This window comes from Embiotoca jacksoni, unplaced genomic scaffold (genome assembly GCF_022577435.1).
Source record: "Embiotoca jacksoni isolate LCO1_2020_lvr unplaced genomic scaffold, fEmbJac1.0.p SCAF_21, whole genome shotgun sequence".
Taxonomy (NCBI): Eukaryota; Metazoa; Chordata; class Actinopteri; family Embiotocidae; genus Embiotoca; species Embiotoca jacksoni.
In genome coordinates this window covers 985,229-998,096 of record NW_027185352.1, presented here as the reverse complement: position 1 = coordinate 998,096, position 12,868 = coordinate 985,229, and the positions used below count along the sequence as shown (strand labels likewise).

At 49.8% G+C, this 12,868-nt stretch overlaps 1 protein-coding gene across 2 annotated transcripts in view; it reads right to left on the bottom strand.

Moving 5' to 3' along the window:
* The window catches only part of tmtc1 (transmembrane O-mannosyltransferase targeting cadherins 1), a 168,556-nt gene that overhangs the window by 43,880 nt on the left and 111,808 nt on the right, over nucleotides 1-12,868 (bottom strand). For both annotated transcript variants that reach the window (XM_069156344.1, XM_069156345.1), the window contains one exon: nucleotides 4,465-4,586. In XM_069156344.1, the coding sequence (XP_069012445.1) occupies nucleotides 4,465-4,586 (122 nt within the window). The remainder of the gene's footprint in view (nucleotides 1-4,464; nucleotides 4,587-12,868) is intronic.

Genomic DNA, 12,868 nt, shown 5'->3' with positions numbered 1-12,868 from the left:
AATTGGTATAACCCAAACAGAGTGGAGAAGGCCGTTTTCTCCTTGGACTCTGGCGAGAGAGGAATCTGCCAGTAGCCCTTGGTTAAATCCAGTGTCGTGAAGAAACGTGCAGTGCCCAGCTGGTCCAGGAGTTCGTTGACCCGGGGCATTGGGTACGCATCAAATCGTGACACATCATTCACCCTGCGATAGTCCACACAGAACCAAATAGATCCATCCTTCTTGACAACAAGAACAATGCACCAGGCACTGTTTGACTCTTCTATTACCCCCATCTCCAGCATAGCAGCCAATTCTCTCTGAACAATTGTTCTCTTGTGTTCAGGTAGCCTGTAGGGTTGCGACCACACCGTCACGCACGGAGACGTCTCAATGTTGTACACTATGAGGTTCGTGCGTCCTGGAAGGAGAGAGAACACATCAGAAAACTGCTTCTGCAACTGGGCAACGTCTGTTCTCGGAGTCCCAGAGAGATGGGCGTCGAAAGGGAGCGAGGCAGGATTGGTGGACTTTGGAACCTCTGGCCCCAGCTCCTCTCTCAGATACCGCAGACACCAGAGAAACAGACTCCGCCTCTCTCCATGCTTTTAAGAGGTTGAGGTGGTAGAGCTGTGTAGCTCCGCCCCTGTCAGACCGAACCACTTCATAGTCGACGTCCCCTACTCGCCCTGTGACCACAAAGGGCCCTTGCCACTTGGCGAGGGGTTTCGAGCTGGAAGAAGGAAGCAACACAAGTACCTTTTCTCCCGGTGTGAATTGCCTCAGCTTGGCCCCTCTGTTGTACAGCCATTGTTGACGCTCCTGGGCCTGGAGCAAATTCTCACGTGACATTTGACCCAGTGTGTGGAGTTTTGCTCGCAGGTCCAGGACGTATTGAATTTCATTTTTGCCGGGGCTCGGACCTTCCTCCCAGTTTTCCTTAAGCAGGTCGAGCACCCCTCGTGGTTTCCTGCCAAACAGCAGTTCAAAGGGAGAAAATCCCGTCGAGGCCTGGGGGACCTCCCGCACTGCAAACAACAGAGGATCAAGCCATTTATCCTAATTACGTTCATCGTCGTGTATAAATTTACGAATCATGGATTTTAAAGTCTTATTCAGATGCTCCAGAAGACCGTCAGTCTGTGGGTGATAAACACTGGTCCGAATAGACTTAATGCCCAGTAATCCATAAAGTTCTCCGTGTTCGTGACATGAACTGGGTTCCCTGGTCAGTCAGAATCTCTTTCGGGATTCCGACTTGGGAGATGACCTGAAACAGAGCCTGCGCAACACTCTTTGCCGAAATGCTGCACAATGGCACTGCCTCGGGATATCGTGTTGCGTAATCCACCAGGACTAACACAAAGCAATATCCGCGTGCGCTCTGGTGGAATGGCCCGATGAGGTCCATGCCCATACGGTCAAATGGGACCTCCATCAAGGGTAGAGGATGTAAAGGCACCCTTGGAATGACCGGCTGGTTTACCAGCTGACACTCCGGGCAAGATGCACACCAACGGCGCACATCCCCCCGGATGCCCGGCCAGTAAAACCGGGCCATTATCCGGTCCAGAGTTTTCTCATATCCCATGTGGCCAACCATCGGGTTACAGTGAGCCGCCTGGAAAATCATTTCCCGACGGCTTTTCTGCACCAACAACTGGGTGTTTTCTTGACCTGTTTGAGTGTCACGACTCACTCTATACAATCTGTCCCTAATCACTGAAAAGTGCGGGTATGACGGCGCTGCGTCAGGGCGCACCAGCTGACCATCAATTCTAATCACTTGGTCAAAGGCGAAGTGCAGAGTATCATCCCGAGACTGCTCAAGTGGAAAATCCTCCATGGAGCGTAATTTGGGAACCGGTGGAGTCTCCACGGGAGTCTCCGCTGGTTCCCCCTCCCTCTCTGCAGCGACAACCTCGCGTCACCACTGAGCGCAGCACACATCCCGCATGTCCCTGCCGGTTGTGAACGCACCCCTGTACACTGCCCCATTAATTTATGAAACCCGGGCCAATCTGTCCCCAAGATTAGGGGGTGCGTAAGGCGGGAGCTAACCGCAGCCTTCACTTTATGTTTTTTTCCCCCCATATCTAATTTCTACAGCCACCACCGGATAATCGTGAACATCCCCATGCACACACTTAATTCTCACCCACGATGCCTCCACCAATGCCCCGGGCCGAAACAGGCTCTGGTGGATCAGCGACTGCATACAGCCTGAATCCACCATTGCCTGATACGTCGCTCCTGGACCGGGGGAGGGTGTCGGAGGGCCGGCAACCCGAACCGTCTGTCCCGCTTCCATTAACGGACATTCCCTCCGGTAGTGTCCGGGCTGCCCACACCTCCAACACTCCTGCCCTGGCAGTTGAGGAACCTCCTGCAGGTTGGGAAGGGTGCCGGATCCGTGAACCTGGGGGTTGTTTGTGCCTGCAGAGCTGGCAGGGCCCAAGCCACCCCCGGTTGCTGGATCCTCCTCCGCGGCGCAGGAATCGGTCAGGCTGCAGCTGGCGGCCGACTGCCATCCTCCTGCCCGCTGGGATAAACCGCGAGGTGGACCTCGGCAAGGGTGATGGCGGCCTCTAGCGTCGCCGGACGGTGGCAGCGGACCCATGCTGCTGTCCTGGCCGGCAGTCCCTCTGTGAACTGCTCCCCCACAATCTTGTCCACCATCGCCGGCGCTCCTCCGGCGCTCTCCAGCTGCAGCCATCTGGTTGCCGAGTCCCTCAGTCGCTGAGCGAAGGCGAATGGCCGGTCCCCAGCCTAGCCTCCCGGAAGTTCCTCCTGTGGTCCTCCGGGGACAGGCCCAGCCGGTCCATAATGACCCTTTTCACGTCCGTGTGCCGTCATCTGGACTCGGGAGGCAGCCCCAGAGCTGCTGTCAGGAGAGGCAGGAGTCGCACCGCCCACTCTGCCGCCGGCCAGGCACACGCCTTCGCCATCGACTCGAACATGTCCATAAAGGCCTGTACGTCATCCGCCGGCGTCATCTTGTGCATGGCCACCCCGGTGAAGGACTCCGGTCCTGGCGCTGGTGGGGCCGCCGCTGGCCGGGCCGCTAGCTGTTCCCAGGCGCGGGTCTGTCGCTCGGCTTGGGCCTGCAACGCGCCCAGGAGCTGGCGGTTCGCCTCCGCCTGATCGCGCTGCATCGCTGCGATCCCGCCCAGCAGCTGCCCTAATATGACGATCGGCTGCGTCGGCATTCTGCTCTGATGTTCACCTGTGTCCATGGCCCCACGTTGGGTGCCACTGTAGCAAGGTTGGTGCTACCGGGGTCTCTCCTGGACACAGATGACACGCTCAGTCTGGTTTGGGTGTAAAATGCCTTTATTTGCCCGGCCCATACACCAATGTCTTCATGCAGCCGCTTCTCCTCCTCCTCCTCCTCCTCCCTGCTCCCCTTTATAGGGGAGAGCTCATCAGTCCACATCCAGCTCAGCTGTTCTCATCAGTTCGTATTCGGCTCAGCTGTGCTCATTACACCTTCCCGGCACCGTTCCCTGAACCACTCCTCCCACTCTCTACCCCTGCAGCTGAGCTAACCACACCCCACCACCACACAGATTTTCTAAAAAATTGTGATGTCATTTGCAGGTAATGTTTCAGTTATAATAATTATTTTGATTTATTCATTGAACTGAGAGAACCATGGGGCTCAGTTAGAAAAGATGAATAAAAGTGATCTACCTTTCCAGAGCAGGGTTGATGGACATTATATAGAATAATGAATTCATATTTCAGTAGTGACTGTCAACACATATTTGAGTGTCAAGTCTTTTACTTTTAAAGAGATTTCTTATAATAATTTGAAATGAGACTGCGGAGGACATTCAGCAGTGTTCTCATAATGTCTACTGTCTTTACTTGAGGAAGGAGCCATCAGGAGGGGAATAAAATCAAGGTCAGAAGTGTTGCTGTTGATTCATTGATTCTGACTACTGTCTCTTTAAATGACATCATGCAAGTGTCAATCATCCAACTTTGGAAGATTTTATTTTGGAGGTGAGTGAAGGCGAGAGGAGTGAATCTGCCACGACGACTGGTTGGATTTCTTTCTGTTTTTGTCCCACTCGGTCCTTGTTGGTGAATTGTTGCTGCATCTCGATAGGTTCGACAGGAGTTCAGACTCTCACCGGCTTTCTGCTCCGACACTGTTTACAATCTGAGTCTTTAAAAGAATACGTCTATGACTTCAGCATCCGACTCTGATATCTCCAAGCAAACTCTTTAATCTCTCCTTGTTTTAAGAAAACAAATGTGATTGATGGGAAATCAAGAGAAAAAAAACGGAACCTTAAGATAAATGCACTGAAAAAAAAAATATTTCCAGTGTGTGGAGGATTGGGAGGAGAAATGTGATCCAGGAAACCTACTGAGGGTGAATGCAGAAGCCCGACTCACCCGGGCATGTAGAGAACAACACTCACCTGGGCATGTAGAGAACAACACTCACCTGGGCATGTAGAGAACAACACTCACCTGGGCATGTAGAGAACCCGCTCAGCCACGACGAAGCCCACCCTGAAGAAAAGGTTGCTGGCAGGAATGAAGGGAAACACCAGGAACAGCAGCCCCACCAACACCTCCCTGCTGTCCCGCCTCTGTGGAGACAGAGAGACAAACACAGACATGAGACGTGAGACAGGAGAAAATGAGACATAAGATGTGAGACCAGACTGGATAGAAAAGAGTTCGTGGCTTCCAGCTTTAAACAGCATGATGGAACAGTACTTTCATTAGGAATGGTAACACACACACACACACACATACATCACACACACACATACACACACATACATCACAGACACACACACACATACATCACAGACACACACACACACACATACATCACAGACACACACACACACACACATACATCACAGACACACACACATATCACAGACACACAACCACACACACACACACACACACACACACACACCACAGACACACAACCACACATATCACAGACACACACACATATCACAGACACACACACATATCACAGACACAACCACACACAAATCACAGACACACAACCACACACACACATATCACAGACACAACCACACACACACACACATCACAGACACACAACCACACACACACACACACACACACACACACACACACATCACAGACACACAACCACGCACACACATATCACAGACACACAACCACACACACATATCACAGACACACAACCACACACACAAAGAGGAACACCAACACCCTGCTGGTCTGACACCACATCATCACCACCACCATCACCACCACTACCACCATCACCACTGCAGCACCACCATCCAAACACTCAGCTGCTGATGGCCTCATTGACTCATAATGTAGCTGCAGTCATATCACACACAGCGCTGGGATGTGACAGTAGACTGAGAATTACCCACAAACATACTGTAGAGCTCCAATTAGGATTCTGTATGAAGTCATTGTGTACAGATGAACAAATATCAACCCACGTAACCACATTAGTGTTTGGGCTGAAAGACGGTCTCGAGAAACTAATTTACACCGGTGCCAATCACATTAACTTTACGCCTCATGACCCCCCTAAATCCAGTCCAGGTGGGCTTCAGGGTCACGTTTACCTGAAAAACAGGAGATGACTCAGACAACTGACATCCTGAAGCCGTTTCTCTCATTCTGTCAGTTTTTTTGCCCTCAGGTCCTTTTTGTAACATCAATGAAACAATAATGGAAGGAAAAAGGCAGACATTCAGAGCTCGTGGAAGTCAATATTATAGATTCCCTGAAGGGAAACCTCTTTACTGATGGGGATGTTGTCTGTTCATCATTTTAAAGTTGCCGGCCATGAGATCTAGTTCTCATGTTCATGAGTTAAAAACGTATTGAATCCCCTGTAATGTTATGTGGTGGGTGTTTTACCAGGACCCAAATGCAGACTCACAAACTCCGGTATCGGTTCCAAAATACAGTCTTTATTTCAATAAACAGAAACAAACAAAACAAAAGGTGACACCTGCAGTATCCACTTGCTTCCAAGTCAGGAGGGCAACTCAACCGACTGATCCAGAGAGACACGGCTGGCAGGACAGCCTGCAGACCAGCGGACAGGACCGCTGGAAGGAACGGAGTCTATAATCCTCCGAGTCGGGAGGGCAACTCCACCGACTAGTGACTCCGACAGGGAGCTCTGCAGGTGGAACAGAAGCCGGGGGAACGGGAACAGGACGGACGGAGGACTAACTAATGAACCGACCACCAGAGGAGTGCAGGGGCAGGGTACATATAGTCCGGGGAGGTGATCAGGGAGATGCAGCACACCTGCAGGAGGTGATCAGGGGTGAGTGGTTGCAGCTGCTGGGACTGGTGAGGGGCGTGGCCACGGGAGGTGAGGAGAGGAGGACACAGAACAAGCAGACAGGGGACTGAGGGGACACAGGAGGAGAGGAGGGGAGGACGCAGGAGGAGAGGTGATCGGGGGCAAAACAGAGGAAAACTGGACTCCTGACATGTAAAGGCCAAAGCATGACCTCCAGTACAAATAATGAAACGGACACCATCACAGACACTCTGTTGAGGTTTTTACTTCGAACTGCTGGCGACCATCCTCATTGGCGGCCTCAGACTGGTCTCCATTTTTTCTCTCATCCTTCTGATTTTATTATGCTTCATATCTTCTGATCATTTCAAACATACAGTGCACTAACATAAACAATCATCTCACTTTGTTCTTCGACAAACCAACACGGTGAAATGAAAAGTAGTTGAAGTATTCTCAAATACACTCCTTGAAGTGACGAGTGCAGTCACTGAATGTACTTGGACTGATTCAGCCTTTTTTATGTCTTCCACTAGATAAGAAACAAGTCTGAGAGGGAGGACGGCGTTGGAGACAAGGTGAAGGTGGTGCACAGCTACACTGTTAGTTTCTGATGTCACTGTGTCAACAGATTTGACTTTAGACAGTAGAAATGTTGGGATTTTCTCCCAGAGTGATGCAACCTCATTTTAAAGTATACAAATATTATGATCTCCATCCAGATCAACGGGTCGGGGACTGCTGTCCTCTACGTCCTCAACAGTTCAACATGGCTGACCCGTTCTGAAATCCTCTCATGGTTACCAGCTTTTTGACAAAATCTGTCATTGATGAACCGATAATGTGTTGCAACACTTGCTTCTGTTCTCAGAGAGTAAATGGTGAGAGCTCACAACAACAGCCTGGTAAATCTTCTGAGAAACAGGAAGGAGACGCTACTGCAGCCTGGAAGTGTTGAATCCTCAGTAGGTCACACCTTTGGAGATCACACCGATGAGGGAAGCCTCACCATTTTGAAGTCAAACGAGGTGTAAAACTTAAAAATTAATTATTATATTTACATTGTGAGATTGAAACAGCGCTGGAAAAGTTCAGGGCACTTTCGAGCCAGTTTCTTAAAGAAGTACGGTGTCTTTAGTCTCAAGAGGAACCAGAAGTCCTTCAATAGATTATGAAGCCTGATCTCAACACCAGAGTTTTTCTCCATCACTTGACAGGACAGAAGGTGAAATACCTGTAAATCAAAGCATTTCAGCGCGCAAAAACTAAAATATTTCTGTGATGTGCAGCACGATTATTATCACAGGAAGTGATTACAGATTTATTATTCTATCAGGTAGTGCTGAAAAAAAAATCACATTCTTCTTTCTCAACAGTTTTTTCTAATTCCTACAATTTAAATTTAAAATACATAGTAATAAAAACACTGACTTTTGCAAATTTAGTTTTTATTTTCTTCATAATGCACATTTTGTTTGTTCTTGTAATTCTTACATCCCAGAGTACAAGTACAACATAACCAGAGAAACTAAAGAGATGGAGACTTTGCTTTAAACACAATGGAAGAGAAATAATTCGACACTTGCCAAACATACATTATCTCGTAGTCAATGAGGTCACTGTCACCTCATCCTACAACAATCACAAAGTCCAGGAGTTGGTTCTGAAAGAGCTGAAACAGAGCTGCTGTTTGAATCTTGCTACGGAAAGTTTCTACTCCAGTTTCTACCTAGAAGAGAAAAAAGAGAAATCCAGCAGAGAGATTTTCACCCTCTGAGCCTTCAGAGATCGTTCAGAGTTTATATCAGTTATCTGAGAGGGAACCAGAAAACACAGTCAATGAAGACCTGCTGCACACGCTGGAGAGGAGAGGCGGGCCAGAGTCACAGATGGTCACACACACACACACACACACACACACACACACACACACACACACACACACAGAGATGTTGCAACCATTCAATCTTTGACTGCTGTGTTTAACTCACTGCCAAATACATCTGGTGCACTTCTTTCCTCGCCAGCTTCTACATATAATTCTTAAATGGATTATCTGTCAGGACGATAGCGAACACAAACCATATTGCATTTGGAATCAGCTAATATGTTTTGTTGGAAAAGAGTGACGCCGGTTAATTCTGTAAACTGAGTGTATGTGTGTGTGTGTGTGTGTGTGTGTGTGTGTGTGTGTGTGTGTGTGTGTGTGTGTGTGTGAGACCCTCCATGTTAAGGACTCATTCCATATGTGTTTCCCTCTGCCTGTTGTGATTGCTGGACTTAAATCCCTTTTAAGCCCCGCCCCCTCACGGGAAGGAAGTGCAAACAGACTGGGCCGAGCTGCGGTGAGGTCGTTAATGCCCCGTCAGTCAAGTCCTGGGGTGAAGACAGAGGGCAGGAGTCAGTGCCGGAGAGCCAATTACCTCCGGAGGTGTCAGCGGGGTCAGTGGTGTGTGTTTTATACAGAGTGAGGACAGGTGGGAGGGGCGGAGCTACAGAGTTTTAATTTCAGAAGCATATTAATGACCTCAAACACTCGGCACACAACATCCATGTGTGTGTCTTAGACCCCCTCTCACACACACACACACACACACACACACACACACACACCAACAACATTTGCAGCACTGACAGAGAAACACACACCGTCATGAACTACACACCGTCTCTCCTGGGAGGAGGCGGTGATGTGTTCAGGTTCTTCTCTGTAAATACTCTCACAATGACCGATTGAAACGATAACAGGGTGTAAAAACTGGATGAACATCAGTGGAAATCACCAACAGATCTAATGAAGGTTCACCATGAAATCTGATTCACTCAGACAGACACACACAGCTCTCTAACAGATGAGACTGATTGGACTCAAGTGGGGACGATAATTAAAGGTCAGAGTTCAACACACACACCGGGTCTGTGACATGAACTCTGCTTCCTGTTCACAGCGTCTGTCTGAACCTGCTGCTGCCCAGCAGATGGGACCACACAGACCTGCTGGATGAAGATACAACACTGGTCCAACTACTTTATTACAAGTTATATACATAAGTATTATCTGTTTTATTGATGTGTTATACAGTATGTCGTTTCAATTGGAGACACACAATACTGAGAAATAGACCGACAACTCCAGGCTTTAATAAGTAATACGTCCAGCTGAGCAGCGGTGTGAAACTGTTTGAAGCACCAGAGGATGTTCTGGATCCATCCATCCATTATTTATACCTGCTTTATCCTGAACAGGGTCCCGGGGGGGCGGAGCCTATCCTAGCTCACTTAGGGTGAAGGCGGGGTTCACCTGGACAGGTCACCAGTCCATCACAGGACATAGAGACAGATGGAAACAAAGACCATTCACGCTCTCATTAATTTTTTTTAATATATGTCTATATTTAAACAAACAAGAAAACAGACAACCAACAGTGTTATTGTTGTGTGATGGATTTTGCCAGAGGTGAGTTATTGTACAGTCTTATTGCAGTGGACAGGAATGATCTCCTGTATCTGGAATGATCTCCTGTATCTGGAATGATCTCCTGTATCAGGAATGATCTCCTGTATCTGGAATGATCTCCTGTATCAGGAATGATCTCCTGTATCAGGAATGATCTCCTGTATCTGGAATGATCTCCTGTATCTGGAATGATCTCCTGTATCTGGAATGATCTCCTGTATCAGGAATGATCTCCTGTATCAGGAATGATCTCCTGTATCTGGAATATTCTCCTGTATCTGGAATGATCTCCTATATCTGGAATGATCTCCTGTATCTGGAATGATCTCCTGTATCAGGAATGATCTCCTGTATCAGGAATGATCTCCTGTATCTGGAATGATCTCCTGTATCAGGAATGATCTCCTGTATCTGGAATGATCTCCTGTATCAGGAATGATCTCCTATATCTGGAATGATCTCCTGTATCAGGAATGATCTCCTGTATCTGGAATGATCTCCTGTATCTGGAATGATCTCCTGTATCTGGAATGATCTCCTGTATCAGGAATGATCTCCTGTATCAGGAATGATCTCCTGTATCTGTCCTTGTGACAGCGGAGCTGGAGGAGTCTTTTGGAGAACGTCCTCCTCTGTCCCTGCAGCAGGTGGAGAGGGTGGTCAGGATTATCTGATATGGATAATAGTTTGTTCAGCGTCCTCCTCTCCACCACCTTTTCCAGACTATCCAGATTGCAGCCGATGATGGAGCCGGCCTTCTTAACCAGTTTGTTAAGTCTGTTGGTGTCTCCGGCTCCAATGCTGCCCCCCCAGCAGACCACTAGAAGTACAGTTCACTGGCCACAACAGATGGTAGAACATCTCCAACATCTCGCTGCACACATTGAAGGATCGAAGTTTCCTCAAGAAAAAGAGTCGACTCATCACCTTCTTGTAGACAGCGTTGATGTTGGTCTTCCAGTTCAGTCTGTTGTCATGGAGACACCAGGTACTTGTACTCCTCCACCATGTCCACCTCCTCTCCCAGAACTCTCAGCGGTTGTGGAGCCGTCGTTTTCCTCCTGAAGTCAACCACCATCTCTCTGGTCTTGGCCACGTTCAGGAGGAGGTGATTTCTACCAGCCCACTCCACAAAGTCCTCCACTACTGCCCTGTACTCCTCCTCCCGTCCATCCCTTATACACCGTCCACTGACTCCTCCTCCCGTCCATCCCTTATACACCGTCCACTGACTCCTCTTCCCGTCCATCCCTTATACACCGTCCACTGACTCCTCCTCCCGTCCATCCTTTATACACCGACCACTGACTCCTCCTCCCGTCCATCCCTTATACACCGTCCACTGACTCCTCCTCCCGTCCATCCCTTATACACCGACCACTGACTCCTCCTCCCGTCCATCCCTTATACACCGTCCACTGACTCCTCCTCCCGTCCATCCCTTATACACCGACCACTGACTCCTCCTCCCGTCCATCCCTTATACACCGTCCACTGACTCCTCCTCCCGTCCATCCCTTATACACCGTCCACTGACTCCTCCTCCCGTCCATCCCTTATACACCGTCCACTGACTCCTCTTCCCGTCCATCCCTTATACACCGTCCACTGACTCCTCCTCCCGTCCATCCTTTATACACCGACCACTGACTCCTCCTCCCGTCCATCCCTTATACACCGTCCACTGACTCCTCCTCCCGTCCATCCCTTATACACCGACCACTGACTCCTCCTCCCGTCCATCCCTTATACACCGTCCACTGACTCCTCCTCCCGTCCATCCCTTATACACCGTCCACTGACTCCTCCTCCCGTCCATCCCTTATACACCGACCACTGCAGAGTCATCAGAGAACTTCTGCAGATGTCTTGACTCTGAGTTGTACTGGAAGTCAGTGGTGTAGAAGGTGAACAGGAAGGAGACAGAACAGTTCCCTGAGGAGCTCCAGTACCACTGACCACCGTATCAGACAGCACACTGCCCAGACGGACAAACTGTGGTCTGCCTGTCAGGTAGTCATTGATCCAGGAGACGGTGGACGTGTCCACCCTCCACCACCCGCAGCTTCTCACTCAGCAGCAGTGGTTGGATGGTGTTAAATGCACTGGAGAAATCAAAGAAAGTGATTCTCACAGAGTCACCGGTTCCATCCAGGTGAGACTGAGCTCGTTGCAGCAGGTAGATGATGGCATCGTCCACTCCCACATGAGGCTGGTACGCAAATTGTAGATGGTCCAGTGAAGATTTCACCAGCGGTCTGAGGTGGGCCAAGACCAGCCTCTCCAGAACCTTCATCATGAGATGTGAGGGCAACCGGTCGGTAGTCGTTGAGGCCGGATGGAGTCGTCTTCTTAGGGACTGGAACCAGGCAGGACGTCTTCCACAGCACCGGGACTTCCTCCTGCTTCAGGCTCAGGTTGAAGAGGTGTTGTAGGACCTCAGCCAGCTGGGGGGGGGGGGGTCATGGCGTCGATGGAGGAAGAGCCCTTTGAAGTTGAGGGCTCTGTGTCCATGCAGCTCACCAGGGGGGACAGAGGGGGGAGGTTGGAAGGCAGCAGAGGTGTTTGGGAGGTGTAAGGTGTGGAGGAGACAGATGAGGGTGGTGAACTAAACCTGTTGAAGAAACAGTTTAGGTCATTGTTCCGCTCCAGGTTCTCCCTGATTGTTCCTCTCCTGGTTCCCCCTGATTGTTCCTCTCCAGGTTCCCCCTGGTTGTTCCTCTCCAGGTTCCCTCTGATTGTTCCTCTCCAGGTTCCCCCTGATTGTTCCTCTCCAGGTTCCCCCTGATTGTTCCTCTCCAGGTTCTCCCTAATTGTTCCTCCCCAGGTTCCCCCTGGTTGTTCCTCTCCAGGTTCCCCCTAATTGTTCCTCTCCAGGTTCCCCCTGGTTGTTCCTCTCCAGGTTCCCCCTGATTGTTCCTCTCCAGGTTCCCTCTGGTTGTTCCTCTCCAGGTTCTCCCTGGTTGTCTCTCTCTCCCCTTGAACCCAGTAATCTCCTTCATACTGGTCCACACCTCCCTCACGTTGTTCTGCTGGAGTTTGGCCTCCAGCTTCCTCCTGTAGGAGTCCTTGCACTCCCTGAGCTTCTCCTTCAGGTCGTACTGAACTCTCCTGAGCTCCTCCCT